Below are 24,519 nucleotides of genomic sequence, written 5' to 3' on the forward strand. Positions count from 1 at the left end.
GAATCCTTACTCAGTAGCCTTCTAACCTCTTTCTGAGTGGAGTGATTTGCATTGTTGGACGATGCATCATAGTGAGAGGTTTGTCACTTTTTGGGCATAATGTGCTATTGGGTTGTGTGTGTTAAAGAGTGGAAGTAGAGGAGGGAAACAGAGATATCTAATAGATCTATGGACTCTTTGTCATGCCGGACCTGAATCTGTAAAAGTTGCTAAATAAGAAAGTAATATTTCAGCGAGTGTTAATGTGATGTGTTTATGAGTTATGAGCACGCAGCACCTTTCCGTGTGTGTGTTTGTGTCTCGTCACCGCATTGTATAGAAGCGATCGTGTCAGTGTGTGCGCCTATGTGGGTGTTATTGCCGAGGATAGCGCGGAGCAGAGCACAGCTTAATATCTATGTTTGACATAGAGGCCCATTAATAAGGGCCTGATCCGAGCCCAGTGACAGGACTGCTGACAGAGGAGGATCATGGGGAAGAATCATGCCCTGCTGAGGGAGCCTAGGCTGCAGGTAGACCCATTCTGCCTTCCCCAGGTGTCATTACGGATGCTGGGGAGGGAGCAGAGGAGGGAGGGCCGCTACTGACATCTACATTAATCACCCCTCCACACATCACCCCGCCGCCTCCCCCCCACCTCCAGCTCCTAATCATCCCCACACAGAGACCCAAACCCAGTAAGGGGATACTCAGCCATGAAAGATATCCAGCTAAGAGCTCCCCAAATACCACTCTGATCTGATCATGAGTGATGTTGCTACCTGAACCTCTGACCTGGCACACAATTAAAAACACTTTCCTCTTTCTCCCCCAGACACGTACATGCAGACAGATGCAGCATCGCCGAAACTGCGCGTTCCGTCACTGTCCGCGTTTGATTCATAGTTTGCATTTGAATTGCACCTTCGTTACAAGCAATTAAAATGCAGAAAATGTCTCCGCTGGAATGTGTCTGCAAACCCCCAGAGTGGTTGTTGTACACACTCGTGATTGTCTCGTAGATATCACACTCTCCATTCGGGGACCCCCTATTGATCCTCAGCTGTGCTTTTATCTACAAAAAAAACAACAACACTGCAGCACTTTATGTTCACTATAAGCTGCTGGATAAAAGAGCCTTAATCATTTACAGGAAACATTAGAGGATGGTGTTATTAAAGGGTGCAGCACTTCAGATTTTAAAGCGATCGCATCAATCCTTAATAAACGACTTTATCTTTCTTATAGCGAGCTGCTATCGTGTGTTTTATAGAAGAGAATATTCAACTTAATTTTGCCACAAATGTCTTTGGGAGTCAACTTGACTGATTGAAGTCGTGTCACTTGAGAAGTGGACGAGGATGGATGCGGTTCACGCCGAACAACCTTCCTAATGAAAGGCCTCCACCCAGGATCCATCAATGAGCAGATGTTCTGAGGACAATAATGGGGAAATTATCTGATTGATTATTAGTTTGGATTTTGTTAAAAACACATAATTGCACAAAAAAAGTGACAGTTATTGTGGCATGATTAGTTTAGGTCAAAACAAATGATCCATTTCAGCATCTGGTGGTGAACGCAAATTGTCTTTGCAGGGATGGAAAAAGGGCGGTGGTGGTGGTGAGGGGGGAGGGGGGGGGGGTAATTGCATGCAAGACTGTGTTTTTCTCCATGTTTTTAATATCTTTGGTTTCATTTGTGTTGTTGATGCAGCCGTTCCAAACCACCACTCTTGCTTTGCTTTCCCCTCTCGGTGACATCACACTTTATTTGTGTGCCGTTACACCTCATCTGCATGCTCTCAGTTTTGGAAATGAAAAATCCAATCAACCCAGAAAACCCTGTTTGTCAGTAATATCATGAATGTCACCCCAATAAAAGATCAGCGACGTTCTTCCAACAGTGGGATGAAGCATACGCTTGTAGTGTCCGTGAGTTATCGGTCCATGGCTTAACCCCACCATCTAATTTTTATGTAACATGCCTTGCCCTGAGTAAACACAGCCTCCAGTTTAATTAAAATAAATCCACTTTCAGCTGATATTTAGAAAGCCGGGGAATATCACTGCCTCCGCCGCAGATACGGTGATTGAAAGCGGGGAATAAAAGGCAGTGCTTGAGGGAGAATTACACTCGACTTACTTTTCCATCAATGGAGCTACACACTCCATTGTTTATGTTTGAAGCATGCTTTTCTTCTTAGTAAATTACCTTTCTCCAATTCCCTTTTTTTCTCTCTTTTATTTGCCTTGAACCGTCAGCAACACTGATGACACAATAAATTTCTGTTTGGCTCCCTGTGAGTGAGTGTGTGTGTGTGTGTGTGTGTGTGTGTGTGTGTGTGTGTGTGTGTGTGTGTGTGTGTGTGTGTGTGTGTGTGTGTGTGTGTGTGTGTGTGTGTGTGTGTGTGTGTGTGTGTGTGTGTGTGTGTGTGCGTGCGTGCGTGCGTGCGTGCGTGTGAGCGCGCGCGTGCATGTGCGGTTGCGCGCATCTGGTAGAATCTAGGACACTGTGGAGGCACTGGGAAGACAGCATTTGCATGCGGCTCACAAACATTAAAATATGAAGACAAATCACTGTATCTGGCCAGCTGACAGCGCTGCCTGCGATGGGAGCAAGCTAGTAAACTTCCAACATGTTGCAGTTCCCAGTAAGGCCTTTACAGGGCAAGCTGGAACATGCAGCTTGACAAACAAACGGAAGAAAAAAAAAAAACATGAGCAGTCAAAGGTATTATTAAAGGCAATAGAAGTGGTTCCCTTTGCCAAAGCCACCCTGTCATGGTGTTAGTCTGTGTGATTTTTTTATTGGGGAGAGTGGTTTTCACAGACACCTTCAGGGAGCACACTGTGAGTTTTGAGGGCTTTGTTCTATGGCTGACTTTGATGTAAATCATAAAATGGGAAATCCGAGCCTTTTGGTTCGAGTTCCTGCTAGTGTTGTGTCTCTTCAGGTAAAAACAAAGGGGCCAACTTCTTCTTACATCTCTTTAGATGTTCATTTAAAGGTCCCATATCATGCTCATTTTCCGGTTCATACATGTATTTTGCGTCTCTAATAGAACATGTTTACATGCTGTAATGTTAAAAAAAACGTTATTTTCCTCATACCTGTATTTACTCTCTGTCTGAAACGCTCCGTTTTAGTGCATTTCAAGGGAATTGCAACGGAATTGTGTTGCTAGGCAACGGTGTGGGTCCATGTTTACGTCCTGCCAGCTGAAGTTATTTAAATACACTGCAACAGGAAATAAACTGTGACACATTTAGAATGTTTACGTTTAAAACCGTGTAATGGTCTAAATATTGTATATTTGTGACATCACAAATGGACAGAAATCCTAACGGCTTGTTTCAAACGCACAATTTCTGAATACGGGCTGTGTGTATTTCTCCGTATTTTGAGCGTTTTCATAATTAAACAGTATTTTTATAGCACTTAAACCTGCTTTATAATATACAAGACATGAAAATCGCACTTTTTACAATATGGGACCTTTAAAGCAGCAGTAGGCAGGTTGGAGCAAATATGATTTAAAAAAAGTTATTTTTATAAAACTGCCACTATATCCTGACAGCAGTGCATGAGACAGGTAATCTGAAAAAAAATCATGTGCCTCTGTGTCCTCCGGTGCTCCTGATGGCATCTCCAAGACCAATCAGAGCCGAGCTGGAGCCTTGCCGTCTCTGAGTAGCTGTCAATCGCTTGGAACTCCGATCAAACGGTCAAACTAGGCAGCACTGATCAAATATGAATCAATATTCTGTTACTGTAATGCCTATTTCTCTCCTCAAATGTTTTCAGAAACATATTGTAGTGTACTGTTTAGCTGTAAAATGAGAAAGTTTGTGACCCGGCTGCCTTGTTGAGATCAGTTGAGGAAATACCAAGCACCAGTCTAGAGCACCTTCCTGAGGGAAGCGATTCAAATTGTGAGTACGATGGATGGGACGGGTCACTTCCCTGAAGTCATTAATAGACCCATATCGTGCTCATTTTCATGTTCATACTTGTATTTTGTGTTTCTACTAGAACATATTTACATGCTGTAATGTTAAAAACACCCTTTATTTTCCTCATACTGTCTGTCTGAATATACCTGTATTCACCCTCTGTCTGAAACACTCTGTTTTAGTGCATTTCAACGGAATTGCAGTGGAATTGTGTTGCTAGACAACAGTTTGGATTCATGTTTACTTCCTGTCAGCTGATGTCATTTACATCCACTGCAATAGGGGCTGTGTGTTTCTCCGTATATTGAGCGTTTTTGCACTTAAACCTGCTTTATAATATAAAAGACATGAAAATCTCACTTTTTACAATATGGGACCTTTAAGCTTCCTGCATAGCTTTTAAAAAAACATATTCAGTGTTATCTATAAAAATAAGGTGGTATCCATATGAGTTCCTAAGTATTTCAAACAGCTAACCTTTTCAACAGGGTGTCCCATGATTGTTAGGGGTTGGCTTAAGTCTGGAATGTAATGTTTACTGGAACTTTTTCAATTTGCTGTGTTCTGTGGGGAAAAGAAAAAGACAATAGCAGCCTAACTATTCTTTTTTTTGGAATTTTTTTTTTACATACCCCTTGAAGTGATGCTGCAAATTTGCCTTATGTAGCTGCAACATATAGCAGTTATTTAATTTGAGCTCCTCTGGTATTTATCAAATCTGCTTAACTAAAAAGCAAAATGAATGTAATGGAAGGATGTTGTATCAATCACGTTGCTTCAGAAAACCTTTCCGTCAGGGCTCCACGTGCTGTCTCCTCTTATACCTCTTGATAGGGTAGTGTTAGAAAGATGATTGCTATGAGTGACACCAGTAGGGGGAGCTCACAGCTCATAGCTGCCTGTATTATAAAGCAGTGAGACAACATGTAGAGGGTTGCTGGGCAGTAGTGCAGACCACATACACGACCTCCCCTCAACCTCAACATATCTTGGGTCCCGACTTCTGTGCCAAATCATGTTATCTAAATGTATCCATAATTAAAAATTGTATTGTAGTGATTTTCTGGTGTGCTTGCTGTATTGTGTGTTTTTGTGCAGGCTTTGCCCTGACAGAGAGCATGTAGCCTCTTGGCATGCAGAGGCCTCTCTCCTCCTCTTGGTGCAGGGGCTCGGTCAATCACTCATTGATTTCTGACAGAGATCATATTTACAATTCTGCTTCAATATCTCAATACATTAACATCCATCATCATCTTCTTTCTTGCATCTTTAATAGGCCCATGGAGTCTATTGATTAATAGATATTTTGAAATTGCAAATTAATTTTTTTAATCTGCATCATTCTGTTTTTCCAAACGATTTCCCCCTTATAAAATATAGTCTTGTGTCATCACATGTGCTACCTGTTGGCCCACTGATACTGTAGTAAGAAAGGTGGTTGAACTGTCTGGATATTTTCAGATAAGAATATTAATAAACTCACATTATTGTGTGGTAAATAATGAATTCATGTAACATGTGTTAAGCACATGTAAATGTTATTTAAACTCCAGTAAACAGTCATATATGAGGTTTATCCTCCACTCCGACACATCTCTGCTTACAATGATTATCTTAGTAAAAAAGGGACCACTTTCCTCGGCTTCATTTTTTCATAAGTACAGACAGATTTGGACTGAGATCCAAGCTCTCTCCTCTCCTCTCATCTCCTCTCCTCTGCTCTCCTCTGCTCGCTCCCCTGGTCGCTGCTGTGTTGCTGTGTTCACGGAGCTGCGCACCTCCTCCAGTGCGCGGGGCTGCGGGCTGTGTCGGTGCTCATAGAGTGTGCGCTCCTAGCGGCAGAACAAGGAGGGAGATAGAGAGAGAGAGAGAGACAGAGAGAAGGAGGATGTTGGACTGACTTGTAGTACGTCTGTCCACTTCCAGCGCTTTCTCCCCGGCTACCCACATGGGTCTGTTGGGTCTGTTGGGTCTGTTGGGAGCTGGTTGTCGTTGTAATAAAACAACTTTTTGTGAGCGCGTGAGAGTTGTCGGCTGGTTTCCAGTGTGAGCGTGAGAGCGTGTCGGAGTGTCGGCTGAGCCATGTGTTGAACTGGAGGAGACATCGCTGAAGGTCTTCGAGGTGGCAGAGACGCGTCCTGAGGAGCCGAGGAGCTGCGGAGTGAGAAGTGTCCAGCCTCGGGTTGGCTTGTTGTTTTCTTCCCAGTGTGGACTTACTGTCTCCTCTTCCACACTCCGTGGGCTCCAGCCTGGAGGTGATCTTGGAGAAGTAGCAGATCTTGCGGATGAAGTCTTGGGTCGAGCAGGGATAATCCTCCAAAGAGCCGAGTTAGGTGGAGATGAACACCCCGGGCAGTTCCGGGTGACCTGCTGTCAAATGGATCCTCTCAATCTGTGGACATTGAAACTGGCTTTTGTCAGTAACTAGGACCTGTCTCCAGAAGTCCCAGTGACACAGAGGAGACCTGTCTGACATTAGGACCTATTTTTCCTGCAGTGAGTTCGAGGATTTGCGCGCCGGCCGTGGATGGTTAATATGCTAGTATGGGTCCGCTAGCGTTCATCCTTGTCGGCGGATTACTATATTTTCAAGTTGATGGTAAGTTTCCTGACGTGTGTTGTTGTGTCAAACTTCTCCTTATGGGTATATTTATTAATAATCAGTTGTGTTTTGCGCAGCAGACACTGTCCATGGCACTCCAGCCGGCATCTCTTTACCCACTTCTGATTTGGAAGCAATATTGTGATGTTGTTGGATTCAAACGAACATCTCATTAATTCACTTAGTTTGGATTATTAAGGGACTGTTAAGTCTGAAAGATACAGTTATCCTGTTGTTAACTAGGCTGACCTTATGGAGTTGTGTTTTAAATTCTAAATAGTTTCCATCGCATCTTTATTTTTTCATTCATAAAACTCAAATGAATACATGAACAAGCAGCTGAATTCAACAGATAACTCCTCCACTCAATGCAGCTAATGGTCGCCCCTCAGGAGGTTAACATCAGGGCAGAGATGAGCACATTCTTCCTCTTGTGCAACATATAGAAGAAGTGCATTATAAGAAGTACATATTATTCAATGATATGCATATATTATGACAAAAAGGACCAGTTAGAAAATGGTTTTCCAGTGTGTTTTTTTTTTTTCTCTCTCTGAGACTCTGAGTCAGTGTAAAGCTCAGATCTCTATGGATGAGTTTATGTTACAGTGGCCACAGGATATCGCTCTAATGCAGAGGTGGAAAATATTTAGTTATTTTTAAATAATGGCAAACAAATCCCAACTTAGTTTTGTGTATTCAGCTTGTACAAATGAAACACAAAGTGGTGTAACACAACAGAAAGTATAGTTCCGACCTGTGGGTGGGAGGTTCCCTGGCTTGAAGGTGTTTGTCAGATTGTGATCACCACCCTGCTCCTGCACTGTAGTGGATGGTACTGTACTGCTGTGGCCATATAACTTTAGGATTTCAATGCTGCGATTATGCACCATACAGTAGTGTAAACCGGCTTAAATCCAAACCGGGACAGTGCCCCACTTTATTATTCCCATTTGTCTGATTAAACTTTAATAATGATGCAAATAAGATTGTTTAATTTCTGCATCCAAAAGCTTCAGCCCTCTCCGTCCTATCTGCAGCCCGGCACTAAGTCAGCATCTTTTCTTTTCTTACGATTTTACAAGGTTTCTTGGGATTCACTGTCCTACGAGAGAACTGGTTTAATGGAGGAATTAAAACAGCCTGGACTGCAGAGTTAATGTGATGACTCACATCAATCATCAGAATGGGAGGGCCGAGGTGACGGGAATGGCGATTGGTATTGGTCCAACCTGTGACTGGTGGAATGATGGGGAGGGATTGAGATGTATTACTTTTAAAATGCGCAAACCTGAAGCCTGATTGAATTTTTAGTGCTACTTTTGAATCGGACACACCTTTTCACAGTTTCACCGGTGACAAAGTGGGGCTCATGGCCGTAGAATGAGGAAATCATGCTCTGGAACATTATATCAGCACTATGTGGTGACTGATGATTCACACATGTGTTTGCTTTGTATTGTTTGTACAACCTAGCAGTATGTAAAGCCGACTTTTTGTGTTGTCACTGAATGCGAGTGCCTGCAAGGCCCCATTTTTCTTTTCTTTCACCTGTCAACTCCCACTTTTGTTCTTCACAGCTGCAGAGTTTTGCTTCTCCTGCCTTCTGTAGTTAGCAAATCAAGTCCCCTTTCTGCTGGGATTTAAATCTTTTTCCTTTCTTTTACCTTTTTTTTGGGTGTCTTTCACTCTGCTCAGCCAAACCCACTGGTTGCTAAGCAGTGGCTGATGGCATTGCTAGCAGTCCAGAGGGAGAGGCTGCACATCTCCCCAGGAGCACTGGATCTTCCCAATCATTTGCCTGTCACCCTCCTCCTCCTCCCCCCTCTTCCTTGTTGCTCTCCCCCTCCTTCCCTACAGAACTCACCCATCACCCAGCCCTTTTCAGAGGTAATCTGAGGGTCCTTGGAGAGGGAGGAGCTTCCTCTAAGAGTCCACTTAGGCAGACAAAAAGGTCTGGAGTTGTATTCACTGGGCAGCGTAGCCAACAAAGCCAAGCCTTGTGAATGGCGTCAGTCACTGTTTAGTGCGCCGTGATTAATACCGCTAGTGTGTAGTAGAGGAGAGAAAAGGTGAGATGGAGAGAGAATAGAGGGAGAGTGTGTGTTGGGTGTTGTTGCCAGGGTTGGACTAGAGTGTGCATCTGAACAGCACACTTTAAGAATCCGATTGATTGCAGTAGGAGATATTTACAGGACGGTCAGCAGCTGCCTGGTTATCTCTTAAACTCCACCGTGCTGCTATTGAAGCTGGATTAGAACATACTTTGCATAGTGGACATGCACTCCTGACCTTTTGCTATTCTGAGACCTCCTGCATGCTTGTGTCTGATCTAGGAGCCGTTGACATCACGCCCATCCTGGGTGACACGACGAGAGGTGCTGAAATACGCTCCAACTTAAATCTGCCTAAGGGGCTGTGGAGATGGCCACTTGGAGTCTTCGGTGGACTAGACCGGGGGTTCTCAAACCTTTTGGGGCCAGGGACCCCTTAAAGGGGAGAATATTTCCCAATAACCCCCTCATAATCGTAACGCTGATTAAGCATAACGCTTACTACCATTTTTACTCTTAGATGCCATTGGAACTATTTGTATTCTAAAACCTTTCAACTTGAATACTTCAGATCTGTTTAATAGAGATAAACAGCAACACATTTCAATTTGAATCATGTTAACACCACTTTGTTTTGCCCTGATATTCCCGGTGTTTTCTAATGTCGCTTTCACTTGGCCGGCTTCATGGCTTCGTTCGCCAGCACCTGCAGACACATGACGCATTTTCATCTCCCATTGCTGTTGCACGATATAAGTGTCATCATATTTTTTTCAATTTAGCTCATTTGGGCTTAGCATCACTTGACGGTGTGGACTGACTCAAATATTTCTCCATACTTGCCAGCTAGTTAGCTGGCTAATAAGCTAAGCTAAGCTAAGCAGTAGGAACGGTTCGATGAGCCCTGAGTGAAGTGACTGATTCATGACAGATTGACGTGATGTGTCACAATCAGAGTTTAATATTGGACCAAAGCTAACATGGGTGGGAGTAATGGACACATTATGTTTGTTTCATTGGCGCAAATGGTCCCAATCTATAGATATGTACTTTTTAATGATACAGCACAATTTTATAATATATTGTGAATTATTTCGTGGACTCCCTGAGTGCCACTTTGACGATCACTGGTCTAGACTTTGTACAGCAGGGCCGTGGTTTCAGTAATGCTGCTGAGTCAAGAGAAAGTCCAACCCAGAGAGCGGTGGTGTGTATGAGTTGGGGAAGGGAGGAGGGGACAGAATGAGCGTAATCAAATACAACAACTGAGGGAAGAGTTGTGTAACAACACAATCTTTTAAAGGGAAATGGCCGACGATGAGGCTTTATTACCAAAGCGGCCCGGAGACTAACAGCTCTGTTGATGGTCATGATTGAACGAGGGAGGTTTAAAGTACTGCCCTATAATGGAAAGTAAGCCCAGATTAAAATAGTCTAGGTGAATGATGAGGCAGGCTGAGGTCATTGTGTAAGAGCCATCGCAATGTCTCGCCCCAAATGTGATTGTTCTGCCTGAGTTGGCAGCGTTTAGGCAGCGTTATTGTAATTGCGGTTCATTTGCTGGAATAGGGCCGCTGTAATGACGAAGCTTCATCTGAGATCTGCAGGAAGCTCCCCTCGACTGTCTCCCACGGTCTCATCACTGTCAAGGTAGCCGCGTCAAAGTGCGCTGCTTTTTATTCTCTGATTAACATAAAAAATGAGTGGAGAATAAAGACAAAAGGTGGGGATCATAAGAGGAATGAACAGGGGACATAGAATGAGGTGAAAACCAGCTCTCACAGGCCCTTGTGTGAGTGATTAGAAGTGTTACTCCACCGGTGACGAGGGCCTGTCAGCTCATATGATATTTTAACAGCCGAGCCTGGCTACTCCGCGGATCACGTTTCAGCAGCCATCACTCCACGCGTTCAGGATAGAGGAGAATAGACTTTGAGCTCTGCATGCTTCTTTTTAAGTCCAACGCACTGCTCTGTGATCACTCAGAAATGAAAAGGATTCACAGCTGTTTTAAATTCTGGGATCACGCTGGCTAATGCTTTTACATTTTCATAGCGCAGAGAGAAAAATGTCAGCGGCAGACAATGCACATGGCTGATTTTGCTCTAAGACCAGCAGAATGCAGGGGCGATAGCACTTTTCCCTGTTTTACCTCCGCTTTATTAAGCCTCAGCCAAGCATACCTCTGACATTTACAGAGCAGAGAAAAGGCCTAATGCCTTGATGCTTTTGCCTTGAGAAACAAAGACAGAAAGAGGGTGAGAGATTACGACGGGGAGAGATGGAGGTTTAATGCTAACAGGTAGGCGGCAGTAAAGGATAAGCATCTTTCCTCATATACTTTCAAACTCGTTCACTATTTCTCTTACACACACACTCGATGAGGGTGGAATTCAAACACTGAGGGGGTTGTTGTACACCTGCGATGGCAGTATAATAGGAGCGTGTGTGGAGGTAGGGGTGGGGGGAGGAGTGATATGATGAATTGAGCATGCTGACTCTAAGGTAAAGCAAGCAGTCAGGGCCTCCACCTGTCTCACACACCTGTACTTACAGAACACACACCTGTGCTTTACCCTCCCGGGCCCCAACACACAGATGTAATCCTCACTCTATATTCTCTCACTGCCTCTGTTTCCCAAAACAGACGATTAAGGGGTCTGAGGCAGGCCAATGGACAGAAAATGTGGCTCTAATTACCGTTCTATAATCCCTGATGATTTGATGATAGTGAATGAATGAACCCTTATTGATCAATGGCAAATGCCCAACCAGCGGTTACAACACAAACTGTGTCTGTGTAGGACAGATTACTCAGTTGTAGCGTGGATGTGACGAGCATTTTTATCTCCCTGCAGAACTCGATTATCTTAAGAGCACGCCAAAATGCAAACAGGAAGTCAGGATTGAGTGCAACGTGAGCTCCTGATGCCTTAAAGCCGCTGGAAGAGACGGCATGTTTGGCTTATCGCTGTTTTCATGTCACATGCTGCACTGAGACGTCGTGTTTGGGGAAGCGTCTAATTACTCTGCAGCCCGTTGCCCTCGTCCTGCCCTCTGGTTGGCTGTCTCGCAACAAACCTTCAGATGGAAGGGAGGGATCTCAAGGTTGGATGACTCACAGAAGTACATACAACTAATATAACTATACATACACACACTGTAAACACAGAGAAGCACACAAATGCATACTGGCAGCCATGCAGACACGGAGGTTGCACCAAGCATTTAGTTTGAAAGAGGAACAAATAAAGAGACAGTAAATAAATGTGAGTTGAATGAAAAAAATAAACATTTGGCACATACTGTATTCATTCCTGTTTATGGTATATTTATGGCTATAACACGCTAATAACACGTTAATGCAAATTTGTTTTAATGCCACTCATTTATTTTACGCATTAACACGATTAACATGATTAGCTTGCAATTTCTTGGTTGCGGGCTTAGTTTTAGAGCTAGAGTGAAGATACTGGTATCATATGAAACTAGAAAACCTAAAGAATCATACCAACCATCGGTACCAACCATGTCATACTAGCTTGTCACGATGAGGCTAAATAACGCTCCAAACTTCAGCTAAATTTTGGTGAGGAAAAACTGTCATGGCAATTTTCAAAGGGGTCCCTTGACCTCTGACCTCCAGATATGTGAATGAAAATGTGTTCTATGGGTACCCACGAGTCTCCCCTTTACAGACATGCCCACTTTATGATAATCACATGCAGTTTGGGGCAAGTCATAGTCAAGTCAGCACACTGACACACTGACAGCTGTTGTTGCCTATTGGGCTTCAGTTTGCCATGTTATGGTTTGAGCATAATTTTTATGCTAAATGCCGTACCTATGAGGGTTTCTGGACAATATTTATCTCTGTTTTGTGTTGTTAATTATTTTCCAAGAATCTTAAATTCTTGACAAATCTCTCTAAGGTACATTTTGAACAGATAAAAAAAATGTGTGATTAATTTGCAATTGAATATTTGAATCGATTGACAGCCCAAATTTATAGTCATTATCACATGCCTTCTTGTTTTACCTCATTGTGTTTTCAGTCAGTAACACACCCTCTCGCTCTTCATTGTCAAGAGTTTGTGTGACAGTTGTACCTGAGCCGAGTGTCTCGAAGATGAGGTCAGGCCCGGTGATAAAAATGCATGAGCTGTCTCTCAGTGTGAGATGTGCGGAGATGGACAGCCAGAGCATGACACCCGAGCAGACATCCGTCACACACAGCAGTTGTCCGGCGCAGCTGTAATGCCGCTCAGAGTGCTGGAGCCGGTGAATAAGTGTCTCGTTCCACCATCTCCATCCCCGGCTCGGTCTATGGATCACCCAGCCGTGACAGCTTGGTACCTTCTCTTCCTCTGTAACTAACTGGGGAATCTAACCCCATAGAAAAGCATAGAGACTCAAAACTATACACCATCACTTGCAAAACCAGTGTTTTAGTGTGGAAACAATAGTAACCCGGAGGACTTCTGAGGGGCCTGAACTCTTGTGAACAGACTGATACCTCGTGGGTACCCATAGAACCCATTTTCATTCACATATCTTGAGGTCAGAGGTCAAGGGACCCCTTTGAAAATGGCCATGCCAGTTTTTCCTCGCCAAATTTAGCATAATTTTGGAGCATTATTTAGCCTCCTACTCAATAAGCTAGTATGACATGGTTGGTACCAATGGATTCCTTAGGTTTTTTAGTTTCATATGATGCCAGGATCTTCACTCTAGCTTTGAGACTGAGCCCAAAAATTGCAAGTTGCATTAATACCTTAAAGAAATTAGTGGCGTCAGAACAAATTTGCGTTAATATCGTGATAATTTTGACAACCCTATTGGACATAGTTTGAGGTATTTTATGAATTGCATCTCTGTATAATGCTATTATTTTGCCTGTAGTTTATACTGTGAATTATGAGCTGTCACTATGCTTCGGGTCTCTCTACTTTACAAGTCCTTTTTTGGTAATAAGACATCATGTTCATGTGGCAATGCATTTCTAAATAACCTTGTTGTACAATCAGTGTGTCTATGTGCTAATATATACTGTAATATGCTAAATTATGTTTACAGTTCAGTTGCAAAAACTGATCGTCAGGCCAAGCAGCCTGGTTTAACAGCATTCTCATTTGGAAGATGATCACATGAATACATACATAATAATTTGGTAAGTAATAAGGCCTGCATTGTATGTCAGTGCTGTCCTGTGCTGCAGATACATGGCACCACACTGCTTTGTAAACCGAGCCGCTCATGACCAGGGGTGACTTGATTTACTATATATAATGGCTTCTGGTGAGTACTGGCTTTGAGGTTGAAGTCTGAGTGTGGAACGTGGCACAAGCCAAGTGTCACAAGCGTTGCGGCGGGATAGGAAGAAAGCCTTAATCGCATCCTTGAACGTTTGAACTCTCCGGTTCCGCTTCCAGGATGGTGATGATTTTTTCCTGGAGCGCTGCTCACGGGCATTTGTCATTTAGAGGCCCGCTAACACCCAGCCAGTGGTAGAATTATGAAATGTAGTGTGTGTATGTGTGTGAATGTGTTTGTGAGCACCATTAATAACCATCAAAGCCTATTGTTTTTTTTGTGTTAGCGTGGATTTATGAGCGTGGGTAAATTGAATGAGTCCTTCATCCACTTACTGCTAGCACTCTTGACCCTGACGCCCTAAGCCGGACCAGATGAAGTGTCCCGTGGAATATAAATTTAATAAATCTCATCTTGACTTGGTATGCCGCACCTTAAAAAAAACACAAACAGTGAGCTATAAGGGCCATTTCATTACCTCGCTCTGCTCTCCGAGTCCATCACTTGGATGGTGTGTGGTTATTCCTCATGTTCACATGTTGGGTCCACTGGAGTGGCTGGAGGTGGTGACCGACTGCCTTCATTGACATGCAGGGACACTGCAATGTGTTCACTACAGGTCAGCAGCACCCGTGGCACACCTCCAATTATCCACTCATCTCTCAACACGGTGTGTCATGGACACCTGGAGGCCTCCCCCCCCTTCCTCCCCTCCCCTTCGCCTTCATTTCTAAAGCAATAAAGCACTTATTTATTTTGCCCCGTTCAATCTGCCGGGGCAGCTCAGCAATGCAGGTAAGGAGATTACAATGCTTCAGGGAGAATCAATTGATGCCATTCATTTCATTGCACTTCCCTCAGTGGTAACTATTTAGAGTAGCCCATGCTTGGAAGAAAGGAGTTGGTGATTTGAAATTTGGCGCCCAGCTGTGTCTACATTCACATGCACACCACACCGACTTTTATCTTGAGAACACTGCTGCTTGCTTATCTGATTTCTCTAAAGCACATTTACAGAGATTACAGTGACTCTATTGCTATAGTTTTCTACTGATTAACCACTACTTGACTGGAGCAAGTGGACATAAACTTAACTCGAGGGCTCCTCTACAGTAGTTGATGAGGAAGGGGACACTATTAAAGCAGCAGTGGGTAGAATTGGAGCAAATATGATGAAAAAAAGTTATTTTGATGAAACGGTCACTATACCCTGACGGTAGTGCATGAGACAAGTAATCTGAAAAAAATCATGCACCTCTGTGTCGTCCGCTGCTCCTAATGGCATCTGCAAGATTTCGCAGACCGGAGGAAAACAACCAATCAGAGCCGAGCTGGAGCCTTGCCGTCTCTGAGCAGCTGTCAATCACTCGCAAACTCCAATCAAACGGTCAAACTAGGCAGAGCTGATCAAATATGAATCAATATTCTGTTACTGTAATGCCTATTTCTCGCATAAAATGTTTTCAGAAACATCTTCTAGTGTACTGTTTAGCTGTAAAATGAGAACATTTGTGAGCCGGCCGCCTTGTTGAGATCAGTTGAGGAAATACCAAGCACCGCCCACCAGCTGGAGCAAACTTTCTAATTTTACAACTAAACAGTACACTACAAGATGATTCGGAAAACATCTGAGGAGATAAATAGGCATTACAGTAACAGAATATTGATTCATATTTGATCAGCGCTGCCTAGTTTGACGTTTCATCGGAGTTCACGAGTGATTGATAGCTACATCCGTTGAATGAACAGCCAATAGGAACGCTCTCTCTCTCAAATGACCTGCGATTGGCCAAAGTCTCCCGTCACGGGCTAGATTTCTTTAAAGTCTGAAAACAGAGCCGTAAGGAGGTGCAGAAGTGTAGTTTTCTCTCAGAACACTTGAATTACAATATGCTGAAAAGTTATTATGGAATTTTTGCCCAACAATGCTGAAAACATTCTACCTACTGCCACTTTAATCATTCAATATTCACCTTTTTAAATTTTAGTACTTGTTCTGGGAGTTGAAATTGATTTTACTCACACTAGCACTCTTCAATATCAAGGTGGTGCAAAGAAGAGACAGGCAAGAAAATGGCTGCTCAGGAGGATGTGCAGGCGGAGAGAGAGAGGGCTAAAGAAGGTGGGGTGGCGCAGCGAGCTACTGTACACGCTTGAGTGGCCGTAGCATCGGAAATCATTTAATCTGCATCACACAGTTTAGTGTCCCTGCCAGTGGCCTGACAGTCCCACAGAGCTGGTGCTGTACTCCTTACACTAATCATATAGAAAGCAAGCAGCGCCCTTATCAACACATTGCACCTCACCATAAAGAGGTCTAAACTGTTCTTGTGTTGTCCTCCTTTTTCTCCCCTTTAGTCTCCTGTTTCAATCTCTGCGCTTCTGAGAAAGGCCATTTGCTGAAAAAACAGATAACAGCGTCATCATCTTCAGTTTATGGCTACTGATAGTAGAATGAAGAGTCAGAATGAGAGTAGTTTGGGAAGAAAAAAAAACAAGGTGGAAACTGCTTGAAATGCAAGATATGTGAATTGCAGCAAAATCTGATATTCTGTTTCCCACAGTAATCTATTTATATATTCCATCTGCATGGGGGAGAGAGGGCAAATACACAGATACAGAGTCAATACGACCCCACCGCATCACTGCCCGAAATACACTCGGAGTGGAATTCTATCTGATATTTGTTGGAGGCGAGCATGGATGCAGTGAGAGCAGCTCCTAGAATTACCCTTGTGTATGCTTTCAGAGTATAGATCTTAGCAGGAGTAAGGGACGGGGGGGGGGGGGTTGTATGCTGAGCACTGAGGCGGAACGGAGCCCATCATGTGAGCTTGCTAGCTAGCTACCTCCAACTCCCTCCCTCTCTCGCAACAGAAGATGAATCTGCTCAGCACCTGTGAACACCCTTCATTATACTGTCTGTGTCTTCACTGTGCCGTATATTCCAGGCTGTATCTAGTGACTGGCTGCATGCAGTGGGCTGGGATGGACTCCAGTAGATACAGCAGGTTGTCTTTTAGACACCGAGATGTCTGGTATTGGGTCATATTCTGGAGCTCATGTGCTGTGACGCCACTGACAGCCCGCGGTAAAGAAGATAAATCTGGAGCGCAGAGCTTGCTTGCAAGTGTCGCGGCAGGCCAGCGCAGAGGCGAGGAAGGCCAGTAACGTCATTTTGTTGCCACCCCCAGTTCTCCCCCCCCGCTCGCATTTCCCTTCTGATGACATGACGGATATGACTCTGTCACCCTTGCAGCGAGGGCAGGACGGGGACAGGGAGCAAGCGAAGGAGACAGAGAGATGTTTGGGAGGGAGAGGCAGAGATATATAGAGAGAAGAAGATGGAGTGGGAGGTTGAGGAAAAGTGGAGAGAGCCAGGAGAAGTGGGAGGCAGGAGGAGATTATATTTCAGAACGGACAACATGGACCTAATGCATAATTCATTCCTTTTAAATTTCTCTCTTTTTTTTGGTGTGATTTTATATTCACTCAGTTCGCTGGGTTTCAGCTGTTTCTGCCTGAAAAGCCTCCGCCATTTCAGTATCCACATTGCTGCGTCTTGGCCTGGACCTTGGTTTTTCATGTTTGATGTTTTATGGAGCCTCAGCGACTGGAACTTTTCTGCCTTGGTCCGAGGTTGCCGTTGGTTACCTGTGATCAGCGCACACGTCTGTTGGCAGAATAACTAATATCTCTTTGGGGAGCCCTTCCTTTTATGCTCTGGTTGAGACTGGTGTGGGTATTGATTTGGTTGGTGGGCTGCAATTTCTCCTGGGAGCTAATAAAAATAATTACAAAAAGATCATGAAAGGCCTGACCTTCTGTTGCACACATGAATAAATATGTGACTAAGATAATAGAAAAGAGCCCTTCTATGTGTGTGGTCAGTGGAACATGAGGGAGAACAAGCTGTTATGACAGTAAAAGTGGTGTTTTTATCCTGGATTTGACCAACAACCCTTAACCTCTTCCACTCTTTGAGGGCGCCGATGCCCTCGTCCGACTTTACTTTTGTCAGAGGCTGTAGCAGGCTTTTTGAGGGAAAGTAAAGATATTGCAAACACATAAAACTAGAAAACCTCTAAACTAGAGACCTAGAGCATTCAGAGGATGGATGGATCAAACTAGAGACCTAGAGCATTCAGAGGATGGATAGATCAAACTACAGTAGAGACCTAGAGCATTCAGAGGATGGATGGATCAAACTACAGACCTAGAGCATTCAGAGGATGGATGGATCAAACTAGAGACCTAGAGCATTCAGAGGATGGATGGATCAAACTACAGACCTAGAGCATTCAGAGGATGGATGGATCAAACTAGAGACCTAGAGCATTCAGAGGATGGATGGATCAGATTAGAGACCTAGAGCATTCAGAGGATGGATGGCTTTCCTAGCTAGATTGACAATAAGGGGGTTTCTGAGCAGTTTGCACAACTGCTCTCCATCCAATTGCTGAAAAATGTAATTCTTGCAGAAATCTCCAAATGTCAAAAGTTTTTGATCCCAAATCACAGCATGGCTTTTTCTATGGTGTTCCTTAAGGTATTGGTGTCTTCATGTGGTATTTTGGAGGGATTATTGATCAGTTTTTATCAATTCTCGAGTGATAAAAAATCTGTGTAACAAATGATATCAACCCAAAAATTGCTGCAGCAAGTTAAGTGAGCATGGAAATATACCATTATCATAATGTTCTACGCCTGTTACACTTGCACAATTTATTTTAATTAATTCATCTTTTTTTCTGATTTATGACTAGAACAACTTGACTCACAGTGCTGAGCTGCATCTCAAATTAATCTTCAGGTTCCCAGCTTTCAGATGATGTACACCATGTACACAATGGGTTTATGGAAAGGGGGGGGGGGTGTAAAAGGTTCAACTTTTATATCTTTAGTTATGTCTCAATGATGAATGTGAAGTGTGATATGTTATTAGGAACATAGAAAAAAAACACAACATAGTGTGAAATAACGCTGTAAAACTTCACATTTCTTGGATAACTGCATTGCAAAATTGCTTTGGATTGCAGTGAAGCTGACATAAGTAGGCTGAGAGAAAAGGCAGAAAAGGAATCAGCTTTTGGTTCAGTAATCCCTCTCTGATTTCATTCTCTGTCTGCGCGCTTGTTTGTTTGTTCTCTGGTCCCTGCTTTCCTCCAGGAGAGGATGACTGCACAGCAGTGGTGAGAAGTAATGGTGGTGTTATTGCAGACAGGGGGAAACACAGCGTTTTGATTGGAGCGTGCGCCTTGAGACCCAGTGAAGTGCACTCGCCTCAGCTCAGAGAGCACTTGATTGCACAGCACCAATGATCGCATTAAAAGGGCAACAGAAAGCCCATTTACCGTAAAGAGAGTGAGAAAGGGGGCCCAATAGGAAGCTGAAAATTGACTTTCACTTCTGCTGGGAGCTCGGCCTGATGGCGGGGCGGTGGGGATATACATGGGTTTCTTATTTGATCTTCTTGGACAGCATCTCTAGGACATGGCAGCCACATGAGGGTACAATAAACACACACACACACACACACACACATTAAAGGACAAACATTTTAGTTTGTGCTTTTTGAAAGTGAAGCTTGCTCAACATCAGGTTGAGGTTATCCAGTATTGAGATTGATGTGCCTCTTTTGAACATATTCCATTGCATATGGATGTGCTTTTAACCTTTTCTACCTCTACACCTGACTACCTCCACTCAGGAAGGACACTGACCAGTCACGTCTGGCCCTCGGTGCCCCCGGCTCAGCTTTTTCTGGCAGGGAAAGGACAATTGTAGAGGCTCGCATCTGCTGTTTTCATTTCCAACCGGAAAGAGGAGAGCAGATGGAGACCCTAGGTTTAAGTGATTAGAAGGCAGTAGATTGGAATACAAATTGGATTTAAAGAAATTAGACTGTTATAAATCGAATGGAGTCGCCGCAGTTTAGTGCTGTGCATGCGCCTCGTCCTAAGCAGAAAGCCACCGCAGGGCCTGTGGATTATGAGGAAAGCAGATGCTCCGATGAGATAAGAATGAATGTGCGTTTGACACTCCGAGTTAGATGGGGGCCTCCGTGTCCGTCCTTTATCTCGCCCTCCATTTATCAATGTCACAGTGTTAATTACTGCTTCATTTATTAGGTTACTTACTGCCAGAATACAAACTTGCCCCTCTGTGCTGACAGGGTAACTCACTGCTGGCTAGCTTACTGTTACCTACCACTGGTGAAAGAGATCGCCTTCAGCATACTGTCGGTTATTGCTCCACTACCAGTAGTACATCTTCAGTTTTTCACATAATACCAATGAGATTAGATCAAGCACTTGGGGATCAGGGTATCATCACCCCCCCCCACCCCCCCCCCCCCCCCCCCCACCCCCCCCACCCCCCCCCCCCCCTCTTCTACAAACCCCTGTCTGTGGCGCCACTTAGAGGAAGACACTAGGCCTGATCACTAATCAATGACAGGGAAATGGAGGGAATTAGCCCAAATTAGGAAGAAGAGAGAACAGACTACCTTCTGTTCAGGGGTCAATATGCCACTGTCTGATGCCTGATCCCTGTTAAGACAAATGGTGGACTGGTGCACATTTACACAGTGTGTGTGCGCATGTATGTCTCAGAGTCTTTGAAGCGCATTTTGTGCTGATCGGTGGGTTTTCTAGCTGCGCCTGTCCTTTTACCCGCGGACTCTCGGGCAGAAAAGCCCAGGGTCCAGCGTGTCTCGGTTTCCCCTGGGAGACTCAAGTATGAGGGGTAGTGGAACATGTGCAAACCCAGGCAAACAAAGAGCTGGAGCCTCTACTGTTTTGCCTCCATCCCACATTGAAATTACCCCTTACACAAGCACAAAGGCTTATGTGGTACACTGCTCTTCTGTGCAGCAGGCATCGTCCTATAACCCCACCGCACTGCCCCGGGGAAGGGCACCGTCATCAACTCGGCTCAATCACACGCACACCTGCAATGACTAATTCTAAGACAAAGAGCCCAGCACTCTACTTAATACAACACTGGCTGGTTAACATTTGGCCAGTGCCAACTGAATCCGCGTTATTGATGGGGTATTGAATGGGGTTCAAAAGAACGAGGATAAAGGGAGGGCTGTTGGAAAAGTTTGCCTTATTCCCCATTCCCTTTACTGCCGTTTGATGCTGGATCAAACTCTTTGATTGTTGCATGGTTCCCAGGGCGTCTGTGATGTAAATGTGTGTGTGTGTGGCCTACAGAATCTTATCTCTGCGGTTAAGACCTGGTCACAGACACACAGAGCACTCTGACTTGGGGACCATTATCTTGGCTGCCAGACTCTCAGAGCTCAAGCCTTAATAAAAAGGAGTGGGCCGAGGTTTTCAGCCACGGGGGATTAGCATTTGACATTAGTCTGGACCCCGGCATTCATATTCACATCACACTTCTGCAACAGTGGACTCAACAGTTTTACTTGTTTGCACTGAAAGACACATATATAATGTGTGTGTGTGTGTGTGTAGTTCAGATGTAAGCTGACTGTACGCCTCCATTCACTGTTCACCCATGGGCCCAATTACCCACAAGGCAAGCCCTCGCAATCTAGGGTTGAGAAGAGCAGATGGCTGCTTTTTGATCGGCTTGAAATGGTGATTAAAGGGTCCAATATATGTTTTCTACGTCCTTCCAACCCAAGTAAAGCTTTTGTAACTATTAGTTGGAGTCATCCATCCATTTTCCACTGCTTGTCTTCCAGGTTTGGGTAGCGGTGGCAGCAACCTAAGGAAAATAGCTCAGATGTTGTTAATATTAGTCTTGGTCTTCTGATGAAAATGTAAATAGAAGTTCTCCCACCTGTTTTGTTCCTTCATTTGCATTGTCTCATTCTCAGTGGGGTTGTAGCTATATGAAGTTAGTCCATGAAGCCGATATTTCTTCTTTTAACCTTAAACATTATTAATTAATTAATTAAGTAAGAAAGATGTTGCTTAGTAGTCAGTAGTTGTATTAGTAAAACCTGGTCAAGTACTTTAACCTGCAGTAGGCAAAATGTTTATGTCATCATTGGGCAAAAAATCCATAATAACCTTTGAGCATATTGAAATTCAAGTGTTCTGAGATAAAACTAGACTTCTGCTCCTCCTCATGGCTCTGTTTTCAGACTATAAAGAATCCAGCCCGTGACGGGAGACTTTGGCCAATCACAGGTCATTTCAGAGAGAGAGCATTCCTGTTTGCCGAAGGCAGCTGTCAATCACTCACGAACTCCGATCCAACTGTCAAACTAGGGAGCGCTGATCAAATATGAATCAATATTTTGTTACTGTAATGCCTATTTCTCTCCTCAAATGTTTTCAAAGTTTGCTTGGTATTTCCTCAACTGATCTCAACATGGCTGCCGGGTCACAAACTTTCTCATTTTACAGCTAAACAGTACACTACAAGATGATTCTGAAAACATTTGAGGAGAGAAATAGGAAATGGCCGTTTGATCGGAGTTTGTGAGTGATTGACAGCTGCTCAGAGACGGCAAGGCTCCAGCTCGGCTCTGATTGGTTGTTTTTCTTCCGGTCTGTGAAATCTTGCAGATGCCATTAGGAGGAGCACCTTTCGCAATCCCAGTGTTTTATTTTTTATTTCTTAGTGAAAATTGTAATACATGTCTTCATAGTTTTGCTTACAAATGTTCATATTTATGGAGTTATTATATTATTTTTATGATAGTATTTTTTTTTCATGGAAAAAAGGTCGGCAACAAACATTTTTCGTCATAGTTTTCAATGATAAAATGAACACCTGAGCCACACCCTGTAGCTCCGTCTGTGGTGTCCTGAGGCTTTCCCCAGCTAGATGGGATATGTAATCAGCTACTTTTAGTTGTGTTTATTAATTCAGCCTACCTCTTCCCTATGTTCCAAATAGTGTACCTGCTAGCTATTATGTTAATGGAAACTTGAGAAGCCCTTCATATATAAAAATCAAACTGAGACGATGCTATGTCTAGTGCTAGTGTGTCTGCTGTTTCTCTATGATTAATTGCGTCTGTCCTTTCTCCTCCAGGATCCCGTCTGCGCCAGGAGGACTCCCCACCCCGGATTGTGGAGCACCCCTCTGACCTGATCGTCTCCAAAGGGGAGCCCGCCACTCTCAACTGTAAGGCGGAGGGGCGGCCCACCCCGACGGTGGAGTGGTACAAGGACGGAGAGCGGGTGGAGACGGACAAAGATGACCCACGTTCACACCGCATGCTGCTGCCCAGCGGCTCGCTTTTCTTCCTTCGCATCGTTCACGGACGACGGAGCAAACCGGACGAGGGAGCCTACGTCTGCGTGGCCCGGAACTACCTGGGAGAAGCCGTCAGCCGCAACGCGTCTTTGGAAGTAGCATGTGAGTCTATTTCTTCTTCATTTATCCTCTTTGCTGCATTGCTGAAATGATTCTGCTCATTTAATTTAATTCATTCATTTGTCCGGATGAAGAAAAGTCTTGATCTCGCTGCTTCCAGATGATGGAAAGACTGGATTTACATTCAGCACAAGAGAATTGAGAGACACACTTTGAACATTTCCTGTCAGCATTATCCAATTTTTTTCTTCCATTTTTACATAATGGAAAATATGACATTGTCTTTACTGCAGGGAATAACAGTTAACAAATCAGCGTTTTATTTGAGGCAACTGAAATTACACTATGTTAGGGGTTGACTTCATTTTGCTTTCTGTGTTCTTTATTTGTAATAATTTCCTGTCGGTCTAAAAGGAGCAGTTGAGCCCACTGCGGCCTCATGTTGTGTGACATTGTTTGGTGGATTAATGAGTTTTTCAACCAAGCACTTGAGATACATTTTGACCTCAAGGGGGTTTTATTGAAGTTGTCTGCAGATATTTGAATTGGATATAAAGCTTGTCAGACTATGAGAGGGACATGATGGTATGGTAGATGGGTCTCTCACAGGTGAGTGGGGGGAGAACGACAGGCGCAGATCAAAGTCCTGAAGGACATCTGACGCAGGCTGCCTGGACTCTGTTGGTGAACACTGACAGGCAGAACCTGAGCTGTGGATCAGATTACCTTTGAAGATGAGCCTCTGCCCCCCCCCCCCCACACACACACAAGCAGACCCAGGCTGGACTTCCTATGGAGCGGCTCCCAGGCACCTCAAATGCTCCATAAGGTGGAGCACAAAGTCTCCATGTTGTTTCAACTGGTGCTACTTTTAGTAACATAGTCCTGGGTTTCAAACAAGGGCTATGTTCACGAGACATAATCCAACTATAATATCTATTTTTGGGATGCTTCACTTGGTTTGTGTGATTTGGCATGTACAGGAGACCTCATATAATCATAAATGATTAATCTAGGCATTGTAGAGTCATTATTAGAGTCAAATCCTAAACTCTTATGCTACTTAGTAAACATGAGCAAACAATAAATGTTTGATAATGTCTTGAACAGAAGAGACAGCAGCAATAACATCTTCCACATTCTAAAAAGGGCCTGTAGCTGTGTTTCTAAGGCGATTACAGTGATCGGTGGTGGTAGGATGGGTAGTTGGTTTGTGATCCCTGGGAAATGGACTTTGTGCGTTGGATAGGAGGGGGTTGTGGTCTCCGCCTCTGATCCAGTCCCCTGCCTTCCCGAGGGCCTCCCAGCA

The 24,519-nt window shown here is 44.0% G+C and overlaps 1 protein-coding gene across 19 annotated transcripts in view; it reads left to right on the forward strand.

Moving 5' to 3' along the window:
• The window catches only part of robo2 (roundabout, axon guidance receptor, homolog 2 (Drosophila)), a 429,877-nt gene that overhangs the window by 208,522 nt on the left and 196,836 nt on the right, over positions 1-24,519 (forward strand). For 15 of the 19 annotated variants that reach the window (XM_074640484.1, XM_074640483.1, XM_074640482.1 and 12 more), the window contains one exon: positions 22,926-23,252. In XM_074640484.1, coding sequence (XP_074496585.1) covers positions 22,926-23,252 — 327 coding nt within the window. Of the gene's footprint in view, positions 1-5,788; positions 6,535-22,925; positions 23,253-24,519 lie in introns of those variants that run through there. The other 4 variants (XM_074640489.1, XM_074640490.1, XM_074640496.1 and 1 more) reach the window with 2 other exon arrangements.

The sequence above is a fragment of the Sebastes fasciatus genome, chromosome 7, assembly GCF_043250625.1.
Source record: "Sebastes fasciatus isolate fSebFas1 chromosome 7, fSebFas1.pri, whole genome shotgun sequence".
Taxonomy (NCBI): domain Eukaryota; kingdom Metazoa; phylum Chordata; class Actinopteri; order Perciformes; family Sebastidae; genus Sebastes; species Sebastes fasciatus.